The sequence below is a fragment of the Anomaloglossus baeobatrachus genome, chromosome 7 (assembly GCF_048569485.1).
Source record: "Anomaloglossus baeobatrachus isolate aAnoBae1 chromosome 7, aAnoBae1.hap1, whole genome shotgun sequence".
NCBI lineage: Eukaryota > Metazoa > Chordata > Amphibia > Anura > Aromobatidae > Anomaloglossus > Anomaloglossus baeobatrachus.
In genome coordinates, this window is record NC_134359.1 from 260,997,275 (window position 1) to 261,023,065 (window position 25,791).

The 25,791-nt window shown below is 42.9% G+C and overlaps 1 protein-coding gene across 2 annotated transcripts in view; it reads right to left on the bottom strand.

The window, feature by feature from the left end:
• Positions 1-8,538: 8,538 nt before the first annotated feature.
• Positions 8,539-25,791, bottom strand: part of LOC142245413 (BTB/POZ domain-containing protein KCTD5) — a 36,464-nt gene continuing 19,211 nt past the window's right edge. The window contains exons 4-7 of one of the 2 annotated variants that reach the window (XM_075318093.1): positions 19,256-19,351; positions 18,889-19,005; positions 16,412-16,537; positions 8,539-10,531 (exon numbers count right to left, since the gene is read on the bottom strand). In XM_075318093.1, the coding sequence (XP_075174208.1) occupies positions 10,502-10,531; positions 16,412-16,537; positions 18,889-19,005; positions 19,256-19,351 (369 nt within the window). In that variant the 3' untranslated portion in view covers positions 8,539-10,501. The remainder of the gene's footprint in view (positions 10,532-16,411; positions 16,538-18,888; positions 19,006-19,255; positions 19,352-25,791) is intronic. The other variant, XM_075318094.1, reaches the window with a different exon arrangement.

A 25,791-nucleotide genomic window follows, 5' to 3' on the forward strand; every position in this document is an offset into this window, starting at 1 on the left:
ATCTCAACTGTCCTACCGTAGCTATATCCTCTTTGCAGGTACTAAACAACAATTCTGCTTACTGAATGCCATTTCTATAGATTAGAAAATTCTATTACTTGCTATGGACACCAGGACCACAATTCTGCAATTTTTACTTAAGTCCTAACTTAGCAACGTATGTATTTTCTGAGCAGCTTGGATAAAATTCAAGGCTTTTAAAATATGTTTCTTGGATTCTACACAAGATGTAGCTTAAAAAGGATAACACTTTTATATTAATAAAACAAAACATATGAAGACAAGTAACATTAACATTTTACCAGCGGAATCTGCTTCTTCCTCCTTCACCCTCAGAACTCTCAATTTTAGGGTAACATCCATCTTTAAAAGGAAACCTGGCAGCAGAAATTTTGCATTAAACCTAAAAGTTTCCCCTTCTGCAGCTCCTGGGCTGCATTCTAGCAAGGTTCCTAGAGTTTTTGTGCCCCCTTTTAGACCAAATTAAATACTTTATAAAGTTGTACCTTTTGGTATGCAAATCTTATAAAATGTAAATGGTGGGGGTGAGCTGGCTAGTATCCATTACTGTCCCTCCTGCCGATTTACACCGTCCCCCAACACCCCATTTCATACCTCCAGGACACCGCCCAATGCCCCGCGCATGCGCCATGCGACTGTACCAGGACTGTGCACTGTGTGCACAGTGTGACCGCTGGTGACGTTTGTGCAGGCACAAGATTATGCGCGGCACTGTGATTGTCATCAGCAAGTGCCCGCCCAAAATCTCATGCCCGCCCTTTCCCCTCTGCCTCCAGCGTTCTGCGCAAGCACTGGCCAGATGACCCCCGACGTCACCTCTTTCCCATCTTGCCCTGGAGCAGGAAATAGATGGGAGGAGTGGAGCAGGACACCACCGGTTACAAGAAGTGACGTCGGGTCGTCTGGCCAGTGCTTGCGCAGAATGCTGAAGGCAGAGGGGAAAGGGCAGGCACTTGCTGATGACAATCACAGCGCCACGCATAATCTTGTGCCTGCGCAAATGTCACCAGCGGTCACACTGTGCACAGTCCAGGTACAGTTGCACGGCGCATGCGTGGGACTTCAGGCACACTGTGGAGCGCTCTGGAGGTATGAAATGGAGCATTGGGGGACAGCATAAGTCGGCAGGAAAGACAGTAACAGACACCAGCCAGCCCGCTCTCCATGGATAATTTAGAAGATTTACATACCAAAAAGGTACAACTTTATAAAGTATTTAATTTGGTCTAAAAGGGGCCACAAAGTACAGGAACCGTGCTAGAATGCAGCCCAGGAGCTGCAGAGGGGGAAACTTAGGTTTCACGCAAAATTTCTGCTGACAGGTTCCCTTTAAGGACTACAGACGCTTCTACTATTGCTAGTAAAGGACAGTCAATACTCAAAGTTCTATAGAACCAGCAGATTATGATCTTCAGTCCCTGCCTCCATAGCCTAATCCTACATACACAGTATTTGGTTACAGAAATGTTTGCACCAAAATTTACATCGTTTGGCGAAAGAAACCACACACTGTTTTTACCGCAATTTTGAGGCATTTTTTTTTATGCCTTCACAAGTAGTTGACTTGTTGTATTGTAATCTCCAATTACATAAAAAACAGAAGATACTGAAAGTAAGAACTATTTATTGGTTTGATGTTTGAGTTGCAAGCAATAATATACATATAATAGACATCCCATACCTAGTCAGTGCGGAACGCTTAACAATTATAGATCGATGCGGCGCATTGTTCCAATGCTGACCGTGTAGAAAGAACCAGTCTGCGGCAGGAATACAAGACACTGGACTTTCACACACTTTATTTCCCCATGTTGAGTTTGCAGCATTCTTTGACTAATAAAATAGAGAAACTTTGTACAATATACAAAAGTTACATCCACATAAAGGAAGGTGGAAGCCTCCTACACTGCCAGTATGCAAAATGGGTTATTAAAGGGAACCAAACATCAGCATTTTCCTATATAAAAAGGTGCAGCCAGTGCAGTACTGGCACAGGCTGTACATACCATTAGTGGGCAGCTCCAATGTGTAGGCTGTGAAATCCATGTTTATAAAGTTTGAAAAATCATCATGTTTTTGATTGACGTGCACACCTCGCTGCTAGTGCCCGGGCAGGTTATGCACGTGGATTTCCGGCCCCCAGCCTGTTCCTCCCTCCCTCTGGCTGTATGTAAATTTTAATCTTCAGTTACACGGCGGCCGAGTTAGCGCCTGTGCATAGCGCTCATCTCCGGCGCCGTGTTTTTGAAGCCCACAGTATTATTGTGCATGAGAGGGTTGCGCATGCGCCCTCGCTTCTTCAGATCTGTTGGAAGCGCGCAGTCACAACAGGACTGGAGAACAGCTGATCTTACCCTGATTAGCTGCAGCAGACGTCTGCTACGATATAGTCTGCTGCAGCTAATTGGGGTAAGATCAGCTGTTCTCCATTCCTGTTGTGACCGCGAGCGCACTCCCGCAGTCACAACAGATCTGAAGAAGCGAGGGCGCATGCGCCGCCCTCTCATGCACAATAATACTATGGGCTTCAGAAACACAGCGCCGAAGATTAGCGCTATGAGCAAGCGCTAACTCCGACACCATGTAACTGATTAGAAATTCACATACGGCCAGTGAGAGGGAGGAACAGGCAGGGGGGGATCCACATGCATAACCCGCCTGGACATTAGCAGCAGAGGTGCACATGTCAATCAAAAACAATGAATTTTCAAACTTTATAAACTTGGATTTTACAGCTTACACATCCAAGCTGCCCACTAGTGGTATGTACACAATGTGCCAGATAGTGCCAGTACTGCACTGGCTGCACCTTATATACCAAAATCCTGAGGTTTGGTTCCCTTTAAGAACAGTTGAACATGTCTAATGTATATAGATCAAAATTAACCAACTTGCCTATACAAGCTCCAGAACAGGACACCTTACAAGACATACAGATTCTGCGCAATATTAAACTTTAAGACTTGTAAAGAGGACCTGATTTTTTTAATAAACCGCCGCAATGTATTTTAAATGATGGAATGTGCATCACTAACATGGTTTAATAAAACAAAAAACCTATATGCTTAGGTGTCAGTTATGAGGTGGAGCCTCAAGTGCAGACATGATTCTTTTTTTAACTTAGTCATACCCCCCACATTGTAATTGAGAACACCAAAGGTCCTTCACCAGCGCTTCTCTGCTGAGCTCCACCCATAATAGTCACATGATTTGAGAAGTGGTGGTGACATCAGCACAGATCTTTCACAATGTTGAGCTCCGGAGCTCAGCATTGGAGAAGTGGTGGTGAGGGACCTGTGCTGATGTCACCATCATGTGACCATAATAGGCAGAGCTCAGCAGAGAAACGCTGGTGAAGGACCTGAGGTGTAACCAATTACAATGCTAGGGTCAGGACAAAGTAAAAAAATAAAAAAAAATAAAAAAATACCTGAACTTGAGTGACCGTGACTGATCCCAGCAAAAGCTCCACTTCTATGACTAAAACATAATGTATTTGCTGCATTCACCTAAGCATAAAGTTTGGGGTTTCTTAAATCATGTTAGTGAAAGAGAGACATTGGTCTTTTTTTCAAGACTTGACCGAGAATTAGAAAACAAAGATGTTGGGTAACAGCCAATTTAAGATTTTAGGTTGTCAATGGCTCCGATGCCAAACACAGATCAATAGCTCCAGTTACTGGATTTCTAATGGGCCATATATCTTTATTTTTAGACACTGTACTTTCATTCCTTCAAGACTTTGTAATGACAAACAGGATTTTCTCCCCCATTTAAGCAAAACCGAAAAAGGAACAGAATTCTTACTCTGGGAACCAGCCCTGAAACCTTCACTGTTGCCCTATTGCAAGACCTCAGCTATTATTTAGTATGTCGAAGACTGCAGTTACTGGAACAGCAACCTTAGTGTAACTTTGTTGGGCACTATCAGAAGAGCTAAAAAAAAAAAAAAAAAAAAAAAAAAAAAAAAAAAAGTTAAAATTAACATTACCCAGGTGAACCAAAAAGCAACGCTATACTGTCCAATATAAACGCTAGACTATCAGATCCAATTCCACTTTGTCTAAAGCAGGACAGCAGTTTGTTGGTATCAGGACTAGCGATGAGCGAGCACTACCATGCTCGGTACTTGTAACTAGTGCTGAGCAGGCACTACCATAGTCTGTAAATGCTCGGACAGGCTCGAATCGAGTTCCCGAGTATAATAGAAGTCAATGGGGAATTCTTCCAGAAAAATGCTTTGAGTTTCCTACTGACTTCCATTATACTCTGGTCTTCAAGTATCCCCCATCTGAGTGTCTAAGGGCTGATTCTCACTTGCGAGTTTCTCACAGTAGTGCAATGCGAGAAAATCTCAAATTGGAATCGGACACATGTTAGTGAATGATTCAGCTCTCATCTGCGATTTTTTTTTCTCATTCCAAATCGGACTGAGAAAAAAAAAAACAAAAAAAAAAAACAAACAAAAAACCCAGCATGCTGCTTTTTTGCGAGTTTCTCGAACCATTTTTCTCAATGATTCCCTATGGAAGCAGATTAAAAGAAGGATCACACACACGTGCGCGCGCACCAGCGTTCACATTTGCGAGTGTGGCAGGAACTATGCTCATTAAATATTCAACAGATTAATGTGACATCACATTCCCAAAGGTAAATTAACTGACACATGTGTAATCACTTTTATCTAGTAAAGATGTTGCAGGAAACTAGCATCGCAAACGCGACACACACACACACATCGCACACGCGAGCAAAATCAATAATTTATTCAGAAAAAGCATCGCACTTGCGTTGCACTCGGACCTAACGTGAACTAAAATCAGCCGAGTTTTTTTCAGCCCAGTCGGACCGATTTTACTCGCATAGATGTGTTTCCAGCCTAACTCTGTTACAAGTATCGAGCATGGTAGTGCTCACTCATCACTAGTTACGAATACCGAGCCCCCGAGCATGGTAGTGCCCGCTCATCACCATAGTTTCAAGCCGGCAGCACACCTCCACCGGACAGGTAAGGTAGGGGGCTCTCTCCGTGCTGCCACATTTGGGTGGCTATACATGATAAAAGTATAAGTTTCAGTGCCAGGAATGAGACTTGCTTTAAAAGGAAAACTAGATTAAGTGGACTACCCCTTTAAGCCATACATGATAAAATACTTTGACTAGATCTTCTATCCCTTTGACTCCTAGAATGCCCTGTGCTGGATTTTTCCAACAATATGCAACGAAACGTGGCCCTTGCTTGACCAACTTTTAAAAACTAGACACCATATACATTTACTAATCAGAAATGGTGCAACAAAGTCAAAAGGATTGGACTAAAGCACAATAAGCATAATGACGGGACCTGTACATGGAGGCGTATTAATGAACCAGATGCTTAAATCGAGGCATTTCATAGCAAAATCGTACACCAGACGTTTAGTTCGGATAGTCCTGATGTATTTCCCAAGTGATGAAGATTACAACCAGTTTAATGTGACAAACACTGAAAAGCCATTGAATTATTGAGGAGTAGAGAGGATGCACTGGACTTAACAGGATCAGTTCACAGCTAGAGGCTTTCAGGACATGCCTGCAAAAATACCCACAGAACAGGATAGTAGATGGAACTATAGATCACTAGGTAAAAAGGGGAGAAAAGCACAAAAATCCATTAGTGGATGATAATAAGTGTAAGGAAACAAACTGCACTTAGTAGATTGTCAGTGTGGTTCAATAGTAATGTGCACAGAATATAGTCCGGGTTCAGTGCAATATAATAACGTGCCACATAATACATGCACGCGTCCTCATGGTGGCCACTGATGTAAACTGGTACACAAAAAAAAAGCAAATTAAATAAAAAATAGCTGCTGACTTAGCCCACCAGTCACCAACGCTGTAATAGGCCACCGGTACCCTGTGATTGCTTGGGAGTTTTAGCACAATCCCATGCGCCAGTTTCTAGAACCGATTGGCGCCAATTGGCATCCGGCTCCCACGCGGCACAAGACAAAAAGGACCACAGCGACAAGTTGCTTTGCAATGTAGCAAGAAAGAAAGTAGTTACAGATTAGCCCTTTGCGTACTGCATTAGTTTTAATATACAGTATAATTCAGAAGAGATTATATTAGCCCTTTTCGAAACATGGAAAGTAAAAAAAGAGACCAAATATATACATCTACCAAAGAGGGTAAAAAAAAAAAATAATACAAAACAAGGATTAGTGGAGATGCCTAGGCTTATATTATCTTGCTTTAGCAGTGCACAGATCTTGGCATACACAATATCGGTACTGTATGGGCGAGGGACACAGGTTCTCAGGGCTGTGGAGTCGGAGTCGGAGTCGTGGAGTCGTAGTCGGAGCTCATTTTGGTGGAGTCGGAGTCGGTATAAAATGCACCGACTCCGACTCCTAAAATATATAATAAATTGGGGACAGGAGTGCAATGCAGAATGTGCTGAATATTTTACTAAATAACAACATTTAGTATAATGCTTATATTTAAGTGAAAAATTTATTGTAGTACAATGTGAACATCAGACATTTAATTGTTTTTATGATACAATAATCAAGATATTTGGATAGAACATAAAATATTTATTGGAATACAACTTTAGAACACAAAAAAACTAATAAATTGTAAATATGTAATATATATAATATATATATATACAGTGTATATACACACACACAAGATATATATGTAATCTACTGTATATTACATAGTGTATTACATATTTACAATTTATTACAGTTTGTGTTCTAAAGTTGTATTCCAATAAATATATTTTATGTTCTATCCAAATATCTTGATTATTGTATCATAAAAATTATTAAATGTCTGATGTTCACATACACATATTCATGTACTACAATAAATTTTTCACCTAACTATAAGCAATATATGTAGGAGTCGGAGTCGGAGCCGGAGTCGGAGTCGGAGCCGGAGTCGGAGCAAGAGAATTTGAGGAGTCGGAGTCGGAGTCGAAGGTTTGGCTTACCGACTCCACAGCCCTGCAGGTTCTTGCTATTTATCTGGACTGTATAAGGAGAGGCACCGATTAACAAAAAGCAGGGTAATGGTGCACCACGAGAAAGGTCAAGGTCGGATGTGGGAAACCAGCTGGACGTGGCAGTCTGGAGATTGAGGCAGCAGACCCATGGTCAATCCAGACTTCAGACCATGAAAGTCAGATGATATGTGAAATTGGGCTTAGAAAGATCTAAAACGGTTATGAGAACCATGCACCTTAGTCCTGACACTCACATCCAAGCTTGTACTTGTTCCCACCATGCATATGAAAAACTCAGGCCTGAAAAGGACTATATAATCCTCTCAAAGTTAAGACCGATATTGAAATAACAATTTCAATAGTTTGGTTGGACTTTTAAAATGCTCATATTTGGTGATGAGTGAGCACTACCATGCTCAGGTTCTCTGTATTAGTTACAAACAATGAGCAGGCACTACCATGCTCGGTACTCATAACCAACGATAAGCGAGCACTACCATGCTCAGTACTCGTAACTAGTGGTAAGCGAGCACTGCTATGCTCTGTACTCTTAAAAAGGAGTTGGACTCTGATGGGCACAGCTTGAGTAAAGAGTATAATGGAAGACCATGAGAAAGTAGCATTTTTCTAGAAGATTTCCCAGAAAAATGCTCGGAGTCCCCAATTCTCGTCAATTATACTCGTTACTTGGATGCTCGGATGGCTGCAACTCAACTCCTTGTTACAAGAACCAAACATCTGAGTGCTATACGGTCTCACAAGGCTTATATGGAAAGATTATCTGCCATTTTAAAAGATCTGAAGGCTGCGTAAACAATGCTGTCAGTTTTTGGCAAAAAGTGCATCAAGGAAGGGGGGGGGGGGGGGGGGGACTGTGACCTCATTATAAACCCTATCTGTGGGCAAATGCAACTTATAAGTTGAACGCCTTTATTTTGTCATACTGCCAGGAGTATTGATTTATATCTGTTTACATATACTGATTGCTCATTCATATGAAGAAACAAAAAATAACACAAAACACAATAAGACTATTTTGCCATGATGAAGAATGTGTTTTCACCACTGCAGAAAAAAAACAAACAAACATGGCCTTGCTGTCTATAGCAACCAATCAGCCCTCAGCTTTAATCCCTGAAATTGGTCTGGTAAAATGAAAGCCAAGCTCTGATTGGTTGCTCTGGGTAAATGAAGCCCAAACTGCCAATAGCAACAAATCAGCATTCTGCTTTCATTTTACCTCAGTAGTTTAAAAAAAAAAAAAAATGAAAGCAGAACTGTGGTTGCTACAGGCAGCAGAGGCCTATGTGCCAATGTGTTGTCAATATAGTAACACATCTAAACACTTTGGGTATATCTGATAGGGCCAAAATAAATTGGGGCTGAGGGACGAGCAAGGAAGCTCCCATTCCACCTTTCCTTTATGTACACATTAACTCACAGTGATGGTAGGCATCTTGTTAGTTGCTTTTGATTAAATATATAATATATAATATATAAAAAATCTGAAGTAAACAGAATTCTTAAACATATACAGTATATTTATTTTTTGAGGGTTGTGTGTTAGGAGACGTTTTAGGACTACAGCCCTTTATGTAGAAAGTATTTTACAAGTGAGGAAAATAGATTATGGCTGCATTATTTTTTTTATTTTTTAATATTTCAGGCTCTTTCATGGTGCACACTCCAGGAGTAAAAATGGAGAGGAGACAAGATATTGAAGGAAAATAACTGGTCTGGAAGAACAATACATGAGTCCCAAGCTGAGCAGCAGATCTAAGGGATCACAACGGGATCTAGTCAGCTGATTTATGGGCAGAGGACGTGTATTCAATGAAAATCTCAAATTTCCCTACATCGCCATCTTAAAGGGGTTGCCCACTACTTTTACATTGATGACATATCCTAAGGCTAAGCCATCAATGTTTGATTGTCAGGGTCCAACACTTGGCACCCCTGCCGATCAGCTATTCTCGGTCGCAGCGGCAGCCGGAAATGCACCGTTCCAGAGCTGCTCCGTCTTCTGATAGTGGTCAGGTAGTGCACATCTGCCTCCCATTCTAATCCATAGGAGGCAGATGAGAAGTACCCGGCCACGACCACTATCAGAAGACTGAGCAGCTCCGGCTGCCACCGCCAAGAATAGCTGATCGGCAAGGGTGCGGGGTATCAGACCCCCAGCTGATCAGACATTGATTACTTATTTTAAGACTAGCCCATCAATGTTAGATTAGCGGACAACTCCTTTAAAATCACAAATTATTACACACCCAAAATGAGGAGTGAGTCTTAAAACCCGAATGTAGCTTAGCAGGGGGTGGTAAAGAGGCGTCAAAGGAGGCAGGGGCAATGCTATGTGGTGTGCTACGGGCACTGCTCTGTGTCAGGGTTGTGGGCAGAGAGGCATGGGCCATTCTGAAGATGTCGGTGGTGAGGACTTCAAATAATGGCACCCAGAGTCGGCGCGTGTACAGATGGAGCTCGTGGCTCAAGCTCTCATCTGCGCACACGCAGACTCCGGCTGCCATTTCTTTGAAGCCCGCACTGCCAATATCTTCAGAATGGCCTGTGCCTGACAGAGCAGCCCCCGCACAGAGCATCTGGGCCCCCCACAGCATTGCTCCTGCCTCCGGTGACCCCCTTTCCCCAGTAAGACACCGGATTATAAAACGTTCCTTATTTTTTTATTCTTTTTTTCCCCCTTTTTAAATTTGGGGTGCTCCTTATAAACCGAAAAATACGGTATCTGTACGTGTGTAATATATTTTAAATATTAAAAAAATTAAGATAAAAAAACACATTAGTTTGCTTCTATTAAAGTTTTATAAACCATAACTAAACATGCCATATGCCAAGATGCAATCTGCTAGAAAGATAATATACATTGAAATAGGAAAAAAAAAAATATATATATATTTTATAAGTTTTTGCCAAGGAAGAAGTAGAGTTTCTATGGAAGAAACCTTTTGCAGCAATAGACCAGTGCAGATAACATGTGACATGCTCCACGTTCCCTTTTCTGATAAACTATGGGTGGATCGACCAAAGAAAAAGCTTTAGGCATTTTTTTTTTTATTTGACGTGGAGGAAGTGACTGGCTAAAAAGTTTTAGTCAGAGACCAAACATGATGGAAAAAACCCTATGTAGTGTTGAAGTACAAAAGTGTAAGGATGTTAATACCACCGATGTACGAAAGGTTCTAAAATAATGTAAGGGGAAAAAAAACCCCAAAAAACAAAAAAAAAAAAACAAGGAGAAGGGAAGAAACATAATAAACCCATGTCAGAGGTCCTCTTCAACACAGTCCCCAAACGAAACACTGAAGCGTCCACCACAAGTACAGTACAGGTTCTTCATGGCGGCCCGATAATCGTAGACTTTGTGGTGGCTCCTTACAGTGGAGATTCTCTGCCGGATCATCGCTTGGAATAAAATTATATATATAAAAAACAAAAAATATATATCTCTTCTCTCAAAACGCTTCACATTCGGGAGCCTCTTTCTTGCAAGATCTGAAAGACAATATTAGGTACAGACAGTGAAACATGGGAGCAGCGGACCAATATGGAGGTAGCACACAAAGGAGCACAGGAGCGCTAAAAACTGGTCTACAGGAAGCTACGGACATTTACAGGAACCGTCCAAAACTATGTGCACATAGCGCCTTTTTCAAGGGTAACGCTGACTTTTTGCTGAAAAGTCTACTGAAGATGGTTTCCAAAGTTTTTTTTAGTTTTTTTAGTTGTGTCTTTTACTGCCATGAAATTTACTCTCCAGAATTCTTTTCCTCTTTACATAGGAATACATATGCTTATTCTTTTAAAAGGGTCTCCAAGCACAATTCAGAGTGGACTCACCTGAAAAAGACATGTGCACATACGCCAAAACTAAAAATAAAAGGGCCTTGCAGAAATAGTGGTACTTTAGGCTATTCTCTTGTCTTGTGCATAGCCAGCCCTATTCATAACACTCACTTTTTTCTCCCCTCACCCCGTATTGATAAAAGTGCTAGTGAGCATGTGCAACAGCCATGTCTACAGGTTGCACATGCTCAGACAATCCCTTCCTACAGGAAATCAATTCCTGCTCTCGCGAGCGGTATGGGAATCAATTCCTGCTCTCGCGAGCGGTACTGGTCTTAGTGATCCTAAATTTATCTCCGGCATAGGAGATAAGCACGTCATGGACTGTGCCTTGTTAACCACCATGGCGGGGGTGGGGAATCAGTCACTAGATTTGGGCCACAATCCTTATTACAATCTCTCGCAGTCGTGTATGACATCTTTCCAGGATTGAGACAGTTTCATCCGTGCCTCAGGTGCATGAGGTAAACAGTGTAAATACTCCCTAGACAGTAGATTATAATACAGGATAACAATTTACTGACGTGTCTAATTTAGCACTTATCACTTGCACTGTGCTTACATCTGCAATAGGATTGTGCACAACAGGCCTGCTAATCTTATGGAGGGAACAGAAAAGACCACTACAACCCCCAGAAAAGATCACCCAAACACTAAAATTGCTTGTGGTCAACACTAGAGGGAGCATAAGACCCTATTCGATACAGTATTAGTCAGTATGCAGTTAGCTCCCCCTAGTGGTAACAGTATGAAGCAAACTTTTAAAGGGACGGTCAGCAGATTTCTGCAATGTAAGCTGAATATGGCTGCAAGTGTTAAGAGGCTGGGGTACAATCTGTTTTAGCTCAGTCTTTTTTTTTTTATTTACCTGCAACATTAGCTTAAGCCTGTTATCTTCATCATTAGTGGGTCTCAGCAGCTCCCAAGTTGTAGTCCACCCCCCCTAATAAGGAGCTTCTGTCTATGGAAATGCACACAAAGCCTGGTGTAGGTAGCTCTGAGCTCTGCTACATGCCAAGTCTAAAATATTTCACTATCAAAACAGCTGCAGCAAGTAATCTAGGTGACACTGTTGAACTCAGGATCTCTTTGCCCTCATCATGCTGCTCTCAGATGAGGTACCAAAAATCTGCTGACAGATTCTCTTTAAAGGGAATCTGTCCCCAGGTTTTTCCTACCCATCTGAGAAAAAAAAATAGACAGACCCTGCTTTAACCAATGTGTAACTTACTGAGCTTTTTGTCATTTTGATAAAAATCAATGTTTTCTCTGCTGCAGATCTAGCAGTTATACATAGCTCATGAATATGCTGGACTACCTGCAGCACACCAAGTAGTCCCGTAATGATAGTTACTGTTTAATCAGCAGTAGATTATCAAAACTACACTAAGCAACCCAGTAAGTGACCCATTGCTAGAATCAGGATCTCTGCCCCTACGTTCTGCTGCTCTCAGATTAAGTGGCAAAAACCTGGTGACAGATTCTTTACCTATGCAGGGATTTTGTAATGTTTCTTGTATTACAGGAGCTCTGTTTTTTAATCCATTGAGAGGAAAACAAAAGTGAGCATCGGTTTGAGTGTCGGCAGCTTTGCAATGGGTTAGATCTACAGATAATAGATATTTCTGAAAACATCTGCTTTCCTGTCATTCCGCTGAAATATTCCACGCACACACTAAAAGCTAATAGTCAATTAAAAATACATATAAAATGCATCCATATTTAAATAAAAGCAGCCTTGTGAAGAGAGAATCTGTTTTAACACTCCAGGATATATTAACCCCTTACTGACTGCTAACCGTTCTGAATTAAAGGGAATCGGTCACATCATTTGGAGACTAAGCTGCAGCCACCACCAGTAGGCTCCTATATACAGTATTCTAGAATGCTGTATATAAGAGCCCAGACTGCTATGTAGAACGTAAAACACTTCTAATCATCAAGGGGGCAGTCCGGTCACATGCCTCCTCTCTGCTGTGATCTCGGTCCTCCTATCCAGCCCAGGCATTTCGGTCTTGCGCATGCGCACTTCTCTGCCCAGCTCAGGGCAGATCAAACTACTATAATGCGCAGGCGTGAGGAAAGGGTAAAGACCACCCGCGCATGCGCCCTACAATACTTTGATCCTCCCTGTCAGCCTGTGTGGATGACATGACACGCGTTATGCACATGGGCCTCAAAGGGAGGACTGATCGCCGCAGAGAAGGCACCGGACCGAGAGCAGTGACACCCATTGGACCGGACCGCCTCTTTACATTATACAGAACGGCCTGGGCTCTTATATACAGCATTCCAGAATGCTGTATATAAGAGCCCGCTGGTGATGGCCGCAGCTTAGAGGGGACAAATTTGGTGACAGGTTCCCTTTAACACTCCTGAAATCTAAAAATAAGGAGCCACTTGGGTCATCTGTTGTCTCTTTTCTAGGGTGTATAATGAGTGCTTCAAGGATAATAGAAGCATCTACAATGCCCATGGCTGAACTGGTTCCAGTGATCCCATAGTTGAGAGTGCTGGGAATAGCAGAGCAGCAGACCTAGGCCCCAGCCACCACGAGGAGAGTGTCACTAAGCATATAGTAGATCTTGGGGCTTTCTCATGGCTCACGTTGTGTTGGTCTGATGCACTAATTCTAATAAAGGTAATCGTCTCAGTGCTAGCAGGAGGAGCAGCAATAATCTCGTGTCCGCTGCATTCAACATGTGAGACACCGGCAAAGCAAAATGATCCTTTAATATGCTTAATCCTTAGGATGCCTGAAGGCAGATCAGGGTCTATACATAAAGTGTGGAGGCTGACAAGGCAGGACAGGAGTGTATAGACGGCCTCCCTTTACACCAATGGTGCATCGCGAGTCTAGAGAAGGAGGGGGACATATACTGGGATGTTGGTGAAGGATCAGGAGTAGAGGGGAGTCAGGAAAGCTAGGGCTCACCAGTCAGTTATAACTTAATCTGAGTCATTCATATCGTAATCCGTCTCTTCGTCCTCACTCTGTATTTCAGCATGCAGCATGCACGAGCAAAGAAAAGGAGCGAAAATGAAAACTTGTAAGTGCAAACAAAAGAACAGAAAGGCGGAAAGCACAAAATGTCCCAGGAGTGGATGCATTGAGCGCAACGTGTGCCTGCAGAGCATGAGCTATACTGGACCCAACCTGGACCTTTGGGTGGGACAGAACCACACCTGCATTGGCCATTTTCCAAGGACCAATTATAAAAAGCAACCAAAAAAAGGAAACTGCAAGGAAAATGTCCCAACAGTAGCTTTTCCTATTGCTGCTATCCACCATCCATTACACAAGAAGCCATTTGTACATTATTATTATACATTTTCCCCACCAGCAGCACAGACAGTTCTTCCTAAACCCTTAAGACCCAACATTTTTTAGGCTTTGGATCCCCCACCTTTTGCACCAAGAACCATAACTTATTATACCCCCATAACAGGAGGACTTTGAGTGTAAAGAAAAAAAAATATATATATTTTTTTTATATTATAATAATAATAAAAAAAATTAGTCTATTTTTTATAATAACAAATATCTATATACACTATTGATTATAATAGATTTAAATATATTTATAATAGATTTAAATCTATGTTTTATTAAAATATTTAAATATATTTTTGAATATATTTATTAATTGTATAATATAAATCTAAATTTGAATGTAATATATTTGTATAATATCTTTAAATATATATTTATATTTTATAATCAAATTATTTAAATATAATTTTTTTATAATAAAATATCTATACACAAAAATATTTATACTTAAATACTATATTTTATTTTAATAAAAATCAAATATTTTTTTTATTATATATAATTAAACAATTTTTTTCATTTATTTGAATAAAATATTTATTATTTTTTCCATCACCATAACTTTGGATTCTTCTGTTGATCAATTTAATAGATGTAATTTTTTTTTATGGGGTGAAAATTACATTTTGATCCTTATTGCATTTCAGGGAAAATGCTGCAGTTAAAATATATAACAAAAATTCTGGCGTTCATTTTATTTCTCCTCTTTTCGGCATTTAACATATGGTTTAAATAATTTTATGCTTTGATAGGTAGTTATAATCAGACATGACAATGCTAAATGTTGAGGTTTAAGATTTAATGCCAGAGATGGCAATTATAAGGCCATCAGCAGGGCCAGGCGACCATGGCAGTCTGTTACCTGTGATCTTGCCACAGGGGGGGGGATGATTGGAGCTTGTGACGTAAATTAAATGCTGCTATTTGCAATTAAAAGTGGCATTTAAATAAATTGTAATAATCCGAGCTAGCTCCTGTCATCTAACATAGGCAGCATCTGTCTTATCAAGCAGGCTCAGCTCCTGAGCCTGCTTGATAACAATCCTTAAAAGGCCAAAGTAGTAAGGAGTTATGTGGTTTTCCCACAAAACCTTTGTCACGAGAACCCTCAGCTATCCCAAGTAGCCCTTCCACCGAATTCCATGATAAAGTAGTGAATGGGTAAATGGGGGTGCTGGACACCTCGTCTCCCAAAGACAAGGTGTCTCCACATCGCAGGTGATGTAGAGAGGTCAGTTTGAAAAAATTAGAAAAATATTCCAAATGTCTATTTTCCTAACACTGATACGTGAGTGATAAAAACAAAGCTGTGAATAGGAAAAAAGAGGAGCCTCGTACAGAGCGAAGAAAACATTGGGGTGTATACTAGATTGTGAGGAGTTGATAGGAACCCCCCCAGAGATATTGAGGACCTAAGATCCCATGGTGCGGGATATAGTGTGCAGCACCAGTGCTATATACAGTGTACTGGCTGTACGCCGCTGCAGCTTGGCCCCTATACATGCGCAGAGCCAGAGATTGACCACTACACGGTGTATGGATCAGATATATTATGGCTCTATAAACCATTCCCTGCACACAGCGGTTTGTAGAGGGTGACAGATGCCGTACACCAAAAATCTGATATTAATGACCTATACTAAGAAGTGGTCAATGTAAGTGTTGGGCCTTTATTGGTATGCCTTAATGTGTAATAAGCCAAGGGAAGGAGGAAAGGGGGGGGGGGAACCCAGCACCGATTCCAGTATGATCAAATCCAAAAAACTTAGGTCATTTTAAAAAAAAGTTATGAAAGTACAAAAAAAATTCCATGACGACACCAAAGAATGGTTACTTGACGCGTTTCAGACTCAGAAAATAAAAACAGTCCTTAATCATAAGCTTATGATTAAGGACTGTATTTTCTGAGTCCGAAACGCGTCAAGTATCCATTCTTCGGTGTCATCATGGAATTTTTTTTGTACTTTCATAACTTAATATGACCCAATAAAAAGATTGAGATTTTATCATACTGGAATCGGTGCTGGGTTCCTCCTCCTTCCCTTGGCTTCTGAGTTCGGACCTGCCTCTCCAATGGAAAGCAGGCACTCCACACAGTCCCGAAACTTTGTGAGCTGAAAGTTTTCACTTTCTATCTCAATGTGTAACAAGCGTACCCCCCCCCCCCCACCTCCCCCCTTAAGGGCACAACTTACCTTTGCCTTTTCACTAGGTTCACTAGCAGTGCCGTAAGGCGTGTTGTGCAACTCTTTAGAGACCACGCACAAGAACTCCGCTTGATCTTCATTTCCATAGTTATAGGAAGAACCAATGCTGACGAGCTTCAAGAGAAAACAAATTAAGCAAAAGAAAAATCAGCCGCAAACAAATAAAAGTATGCAATTAAAGATGTTACTGGAAGAACATAAATGCAACTGTAAAGTTCAGCAACAGCCACCCCTCCCCGCAGGACGTAGCATTACACATTTCACTTGATTAGATTGTTTAATCGTATAAGAGATTAATGTATCTGCGTGGATGACGGAGGACAACCTCATGCGGCCGACAAGAGACCTCAAGTGTCCAGGAGACAACCTAATCCGAAAAAGGAGACCAAGTGTCCAGGAGACAACCTAATCCGAAAAAGGAGACCAAGTGTCCAGGGGGCAACCTCATCCGAAAAAGGAGACCAAGTGTCCAGGGGGCAACCTCATCCGAAAAAGGAGACCAAGTGTCCAGGGGGCAACCTCATCCGAAAAAGGAGACCAAGTGTCCAGGGGGCAACCTCATCCGAAAAAGGAGACCAAGTGTCCAGGGGACAACCTCATCCGAAAAAGGAGACCAAGTGTCCAGGGGACAACCTCATCCGAAAAAGGAGACCAAGTGTCCAGGGGACAACCTCATCCGAAAAAGGAGACCAAGTGTCCAGGGGACAACCTCATCCGAAAAAGGAGACCAAGTGTCCAGGGGGCAACCTCATCCGAAAAAGGAGACCAAGTGTCCAGGGGGCAACCTCATCCGAAAAAGGAGACCAAGTGTCCAGGGGGCAACCTCATCCGAAAAAGGAGACCTCACACATCCAATCTTTCTTCCACTACAGGAGTACGGGCATATTCTGTCCTGCTGGCATCAGATCACTGCCTGCAGCCATGATGTGCAGTCCATTACCTCAGTGGGAACTCTGCACTTGCCCACATCACCTGAGGTCAGTAATGGGCTGTAGCAGTCATGTGTATAGTGAGTAGATCACAGCAGAAAGTCAGCAGAGACCAAGCTCCCCAGTGTAGCAGCTCCAGGTATAGGATACCCATCTTGTGCCATTTCCTCATCATTGCATATTTTTATGCCGGATTATTTTTGTGCACATTAGGCAAGTGCTGTTTTTCCAAATGTCTTTTTGCAAAACTAAAAAAAAAAACCCAGTTTGGCCATTAAACACTTTTACAACAGAATATCACTTGAGGGCTGGACTCCGGGTGACCTTTAGAGGTCACCCTAGGTCTGGATATGCATTTATAAAAGAGGTGGAATCTTGAGTGTCATAAAATTATCCTGCAGCTTCTCCCACGTGAAACATAATATTACACGGCCACCGTTTGTTTCAATATCGGTCTTCTGTATTATACAAAAGGGGGCAAGGACTCCTGTTTTAGCTCTGGAGATACAATATATGGATATTGTTGGGAAGGCAGTGTAACAGGGCTGTTTATCTAAAATCTATTTATCCACTGACCCACTGGACAGGCCAACTTGTGAGCCATACTTTTAGGAACTTAACATGTAAAGAGAAGGCCAGGCTTGGATACCAGGAGAATGGAGAAGTTATTAATCATGGTATTTAGGACAATATTACAGTACTAGCTTACAAGAAGTTAGACATTTTGGAGGAAGAAGAGAAAAAAAATAAAAATAAAGCCAGTTTTAAAACAAACTCCATTAAACGGAAGAAAAAAAAACCTCTACTAAACTACAGTTGTATGGATATATTCACACGTAATGTAGGCCGTGGCTCATGGCTTTAGCTGCTGCCTCCACTCAAACAGGTTGTGCGTTTGATTTCAAGAGACCAAATATGTTCATAGTATTTGTGATATTAATCTTTAAAAAAAAAAAAAAAAAAAATTTGAGCCATAAATGAAGGGAACATACAGTTTAAATTTTTCCACTGCAGATTTTGCATCAAAAAGCTGCACGCCTTAAATGCAGATTCACCATAGACTATACAAGGCAGCACATCAGATTTTACAGATTTAAAATGTGCACTGCAAATTCCCGCAGAATGAATGAGATTTGATAAAATCTCGAAGGAAAAATCCATTATCCGATGCTCCCGGTGTGATCACCACCTTAATTTTTCTACCAAATGGACATCTTTCAGTCTCACAAGAGGAAACGGGAGGCAGATACAAAAACTTAGAAGTAACGTTAATACTTTAAACAAGGTAACCAAGTAAGAAGGCAATGCATATTCAAGTAAGCAAAAGATCAGCTGAGAAGAAGACGCCATACCCGAGCCACAAATTAGGTAATCAGTGGGTTCTGCGAGACAGACGGTGGGCAGTATTCCCATGGTGCTGTATTCAAGGCCATGCATATGTATATGTAGCAGGGGGGAGCAGAAAGGAAATATTCAGGAGAGGAGGTGCAAAGAAGGGGGGAGGGAGGGGGGAATAGTGTGCAGAATGGGACACACCTCGCCGCTGCATTTCTGGAGGTTGGTCTCCTCCACTTTCACTTCCCTTGAAACAATGAGAAGAAACTCTGACTGGTGATCCCGCCCGCATCCATACATGGAACCTACGCTGACAAACTGCAACCAGAGCAAATGCACAGTCACGAGGCTGGACGATGCTAGTATAGCGCTGTGTACGTGTAATTGCTGTGCCATTTTATCTGCACTTATTGTATTGCTCAGATTCGTGTTACCAGCACAAATCTAGGCGCGATTATACCTAAAGCAATTCCCCTAAAGTCAGTCCACTGAAAATGAAGCACGATTTTCTGGACAGGTGGGTCCCAATCACATCCCGACAATGGTGCATTTATCCTAATCAGCTCACCTGCTCAAATTTCCAGCCGTCTGACATCGTGGACACCATTTGGGTAAGCTCTTCCTCTTGACATTGAAGTACTCTGTAAACATGTTTAACTGGCACCTTCATAAAAAGGAGGGAAAAAAAATAAATAAATTACAAAATATAAATTAAGCATCACTGTTCAGCTGTGTAGTCTGGACCGCCTCCTTCATAGTGTTCTATGGCAGTAAGGGGGCGGTCCAGACTACAGCAGGAGGAATATTCCTCAAAAGCTACAAGTACTTCTATAACAAATAATTAGAACATCAGGGTCATGTGTCTGATATATGGGCCATGATCAGATCACAATACCCAACCTGAAATGACTGCATCACTTAAGGCCGGGTAATGCCATTGAAGAAGTTAACCATTATAGCATGGGTGACTATTACAGATGACAATTCCATTAATCAGATAAAATAGTTCAATTATACTCGTCAAAACAATCATAGTTGAATCATCCATTTTCATCACCTTTAGTATAATGAATGGGGCATCTTTGTAACGTCCTGAGGGGGGAGGCTCCTGCTGCAGCTGGTTTAACAGTCAAATACTAAAATTGTAAGGGCTGATTTCATTTGGACACCTTTTTAAAAGGCTGAAATATTTTACATTTTAATTGGAATTAGATTAAAATTATACCAGAAGAAAGCAGGAAATTAATGGAGGGCTGGTATAGATTATTTTGTGCAATATTTTTGGTTGTTTAGTGTTCATTTGTAGGGTTGAAAAATAATTCTATTAGACCCAAAGCATTGACAGGTAGGGAAAAATGGCCGCTTTCAACGGTACTTTGAAAGGATTGTCCACTACTTTTATACTGATTGCCTATCCTTCGGAGAGGTCAATGTCTGATCGGCCGGGGTCCAACACCCGGCACCCCCGGGCTGTTCAGTCGCGGCAGCAGGAAATTCTTAGTTCCGGCACTGCTCCGTCTTCTGATAATACCGCGGCCGGGTACTGCACATCCGCCTCCCATTCTAATCAACAAGAGGTGGATTTGTAGTATCCGGCCAGTATCAGAAGACTGAGCAGCTCCGGAACCGAGTATTGTCTGCTGCTGCCAGGACCGAAAAGAGCTGATCGGCAGGCCGGATCCTGGCCAATCAGACATTGATGACCTATCCTAAGGCTAGGCAATCATTGTAAAAGAAGTGGACAACCCCTTTAACACCTCCAAGGATCAGTCAAGTCTTCTATTCGTAAATTGTATCCCTACAGCCCTTTGTCTGTAAAAGCCGGAGATTTCGATATGCTGTGCCTATGCAGAATTAAGGCGATCAGTGCACATACGCATCATGCCCTACACCCAGGGCTTTTCCTTGACCCTCATTTAGCACTAATTAGCTTATGAGCTTTCCTGGCCAGGTATCCAGCGCTTACTCCACATGTAACTTCTGCAGACTTTCCTTCCCCTCTCACAATCCCAGGGCACAAAGTATCCTCCTCTGTGTGAAGGGGGAATGACTGTAGAAATGTGAGATGTAGAGGCTGTCAGAAATAACGGCCGAGGCGAGATCTGAGATTCATTATCTGGGTGACGTAAATGATCTGAGCTCAATGAGTGTTTTGTCTGTTCTTGCGGAGATAAAGCATACACTGAGGGCACTTTGTTAGCGTTGTCCGGTATCTGCGGCAGCGGAGGACTTCCTTTTATGGAACATTTTGTGCATTTTCCTTCCCGGCGTTTACTGAAATGCCAGCAGCCGTAGAACAAATTGTTGATGCTACGAGTCAAAGCGCCAAAACAAGAAGGGGCTGAAGAGAGGAAAGGAACACGGCGGATAGGGCCTCCAACCAAGAAGGAGGACAGTGGGAGAAGAAATATTTAAATATTAAATTTAGCCAGATTTTACTTCCCTCCCACCACTAAAATATATCAAACGCAAGGGGAAGCACCGGTCAAGCGCCCATCAAACGCAAGGGGAAGCACCGGTCAAGCGCCCATCAAACGCAAGGGGAAGCACCGGTCAAGCGCCCATCAAACGCAAGGGGAAGCACCGGTCAAGCGCCCATCAAACGCAAGGGGAAGCACCGGTCAAGCGCCCATCAAACGCAAGGGGAAGCACCGGTCAAGCGCCCATCAAACGCAAGGGGAAGCACCGGTCAAGCGCCCATCAAACGCAAGGGGAAGCACCGGTCAAGCGCCCATCAAACGCAAGGGGAAGCACCGGTCAAGCGCCCATCAAACGCAAGGGGAAGCACCGGTCAAGCGCCCATCAAACGCAAGGGGAAGCACCGGTCAAGCGCCCATCAAACGCAAGGGGAAGCACCGGTCAAGCGCCCATCAAACGCAAGGGGAAGCACCGGTCAAGCGCCCATCAAACGCAAGGGGAAGCACCGGTCAAGCGCCCATCAAACGCAAGGGGAAGCACCGGTCAAGCGCCCATCAAACGCAAGGGGAAGCACCGGTCAAGCGCCCATCAAACGCAAGGGGAAGCACCGGTCAAGCGCCCATCAAACGCAAGGGGAAGCACCGGTCAAGCGCCCATCAAACGCAAGGGGAAGCACCGGTCAAGCGCCCATCAAACGCAAGGGGAAGCACCGGTCAAGCGCCCATCAAACGCAAGGGGAAGCACCGGTCAAGCGCCCATCAAACGCAAGGGGAAGCACCGGTCAAGCGCCCATCAAACGCAAGGGGAAGCACCGGTCAAGCGCCCATCAAACGCAAGGGGAAGCACCGGTCAAGCGCCCATCAAACGCAAGGGGAAGCACCGGTCAAGCGCCCATCAAACGCAAGGGGAAGCACCGGTCAAGCGCCCATCAAACGCAAGGGGAAGCACCGGTCAAGCGCCCATCAAACGCAAGGGGAAGCACCGGTCAAGCGCCCATCAAACGCAAGGGGAAGCACCGGTCAAGCGCCCATCAAACGCAAGGGGAAGCACCGGTCAAGCGCCCATCAAACGCAAGGGGAAGCACCGGTCAAGCGCCCATCAAACGCAAGGGGAAGCACCGGTCAAGCGCCCATCAAACGCAAGGGGAAGCACCGGTCAAGCGCCCATCAAACGCAAGGGGAAGCACAGGTCAAGCGCCCATCAAACGCAAGGGGAAGCACAGGTCAAGCGCCCATCAAACGCAAGGGGAAGCACAGGTAGAAGTGTAGGCTGGTTGGCATGAGCATAGCCTTTGATATTAGAGGTTGGATGCGTACACTAAAGCACTGCACTCTCCTAAATGTATAGAGCAGATTAGAAGTCTATTTGGAGGAGGTTGGGGCTGCAGGGCCCTAACATACACCTTATAATCTAAGAAAGGCTGGTGGCAATTCCTAACTTCCTAATGTAAACAGGTGCATACCAAGCATGAAATGGTTATAAAAAAAAAAAATTAAAAAAAAAAAAAAAAAAAAGACTGATGGCACCTCCCAACTGTCCAATGTGAACAGGTGCAAACTGAGCATGAAACATTAAGAAAACTAACATAAAACTGGCCATTTTTGTGTGCCAAGTATCTCAATTTTTACATAATAGTGCATGTCTCCAATTCTAGATTTATTGTTACACACCTTAGGATTACAGAGTGCAACAGTCTTTGTTACATACACCTTAGATAGCTGTCGGCTGAAAGCTGGTTTGCCCGGTCTCGCCCAACTTTCCTATATACACCGGAGCGCTCCCTCGGCTGTTTCCTCTAAAAAGGAGCTGCCACACATCTCTAGTAGCCTCATCTCAGATGTAGAGGGGGAAGGCAAAAGGAGGGATAGTTGTCCAAAATCAGACATGCCAGATCCTCTTCCCTCCTAACCATCAGGGACCTCCTCCATAAAACACTTCACCATCAGCTGAATCAGTAAATATCGGCAGGTTCTTTTGCCGGGTGATTGCTAGCATGTTTACATGGGTTGATACTTGGGAACGACCAATCCTATAAATTACCTAAAACAGTCTTAAAGTGCATCAATCACCAGGATTTTCCGATGTAACCTAAAACCAGTGCTATACTGGCACTATCAGGCTGATTCTATACATACCTTTAGTTGTCAGCTAGGATGTATAGGTTTTGAAAAAAGCAAGTTTGCGAAATTTACAGCTTTTTGAATGCCAGCAGCTGCCAATCAGCTGATGCTGGGGTGGGTTTTCATAGTGATTCTCGACCCCATGCTTGTTCCTCCCCATATCTGTTATTTATGCTAATTCTATTATAGAATCGTTTTACTAAGTGACTAAAAGCATCTGTGCTGATGTCATATCAATGTGACCAGAATGGGCGGGGCCTCAGCCAACATAGCTGATACCAGGAAGAAACATTTTTCTGTTGGCTGAGGCCCCGGCCCTTTTGGTGACATTAATATGACATCAGCACAGATTCTTTTAGTCACTTAGTAAAACAATTCTATAATAGAATTAGCATAAACAGGAAGGACGGACCGGCAGGGGGGCAGGAATCACTATGAATACCAACCCCAGCCATCAGCTGATCGGCAGCTGCTGCCATTCAAAAAGCTGCTCATTTTACAACTTTACTTGCTTGTGTTATAAAACCTATATGACCAAGCTGATAACTAAAGATATGTAGAGAATCAGCCTGATCGTGCCAGTATAGCACTGGCTTTAGGTTATATAGGAAAATCCTGGTGTTTGGTGCGCGTTTCACTGGATTTTTAACTTAAAAGGGTTATCCAGGACTAACTAATTTTGCATACGGAGCCAAGAACGAATAGGTAGTTGCTGACTACCTGCCTGTTCTGCTTGACGACTATTTCTGCAGGCTCAGAACGGTGATGGCGATTCTGTGGTTACCATTAAAGTCATGAGCAAGAGCATCTTTTCGGCTCTGTGGATGCCATGCTGATTGACAGCTGGGTCACCCCAGTTGGGGAGCAGCTGGCACTTTGCCTGACATGGGCAGGGACACCCTCTGAGAGCCGAGGCCACTGATCTGTTGACCAGAAAATGCCATCTGCTGCTGGCGATCCCTCTGCTTCATGTTATAGGTGGTCCCTGTACAGCGCTCCATACACAAGTCCTGAATAACCCTTTAATCTCAGTAATACCCAATTAATTGGGGCTACTACCGTATCTGGAAAGGTCTTTAATTTAGCTGCTCAACCAAAGTTATCCCCCAGGTAATAAAGATACACATTTTCTCCATTCAACCAACTGGGCGTATACCAAAAATCTGGAGGGCGCGGCCATGTTTTGATTGGCCAGCAGAGGACAAAATGCAAAACACCAGAAGAAAAGTTGTGCAATATACGCCCAGTTGGCTGAAAGTAAAATATAAAATTACTCAGGGGCATAACTTTTGAACGGAGGGGCAAAGAAAGAAAAAAACTGTTCCAGAATCTGTGGTGCGGCAGCAATGGAGGGTGGTACTCAATCCCAAAAAAGTGAAAATACAAATTTTATCATAGGACTATAAGGCGTAATCCCATACTCACAGGTTCGTCATACGCCAACACCCAGACCACTGTGCCCTCAATCATGGCATTCACGTACCCAGATTGAATACCCCTTTAAGCACTGTACTCCATTATGTAATAGTCACTTATTCTGCATATAACTTCCCAGTCTGATGAATACAAATGTCCTAACAATGAGGAGAGTAACCCGGTATGCAGAATTTCACTTTTTCCACCTCTCCCAAAACAACCACCACTAAAGTCCATCAGCAGAAGTCACTATCTGCTGGCTTGTAGGCGTCGCTGGCACAAGCCCAGCTCTCTTGCTTGGGACTGACCCATATCCCAATCTGACCTTACACTTAAATACAAAAGTCACTGCCGGAGCTAAAAATATCCCCCGATGCAACGTGCTCATCACCGGCTGATCCCAAGTCCAGGAGCAGCGATTAGCCAAGGGGGGAAAACGTTACGGTCACTTTGCAAATCAGTCCAGGACTCCGTATTTCCCTTTCCAACACCACAAAAAACAGATGCAGCTATTCTTATAACCTTTATAAAATGCTGAAATACTCTGCAGCCCTGTACAGAAGATGCCATAGTCACTGCTCATCTGGGGGTATGTAGTCTCAGTTTTTTAGGCTAGGCCTTTAACCCTCAACTGGTGAGGTGGGGTTTGCAACACCCCAGGGATATTTTGTGCAGCTGACATTCATTGAAAAATGCTTTTAGGAATCAAGGTTTTCCGATACTTGAGGGTGTCAAAAATTTGATATACTCATGTGTAATCAATCGCCAATAAGAAAACGGATTGAAACAAACGAGATCTTTGCATTTTCTGTAAAAAAAATAGAGGTTTCTAAACAGTGGGGTATAGGAAGCCCCATATCACCAATTACGTGACAAAAATCCCACCTCACCAGTTGAGGGTTAAAGAGGTCACCTCTAAAGATGACAAATTTGAGAAGGAATTGAAATTAAAAAACAAAAACAAAAAAACACCAAAAGAGAAAAAAAACACCCCAAAAGAAAGAAAAACCCAAAAAGAAAAAACACCCAAAAGAGAAAAACCCTTCTACTCGCACTTCAGTTTCCTCCGCTCCTCACTGTCGCCAGTCTGGTTCTTCGTTGAATGCTATGATCCCCACGGCTCTGCTGTGTTCTGCACATGCAAGGAGAC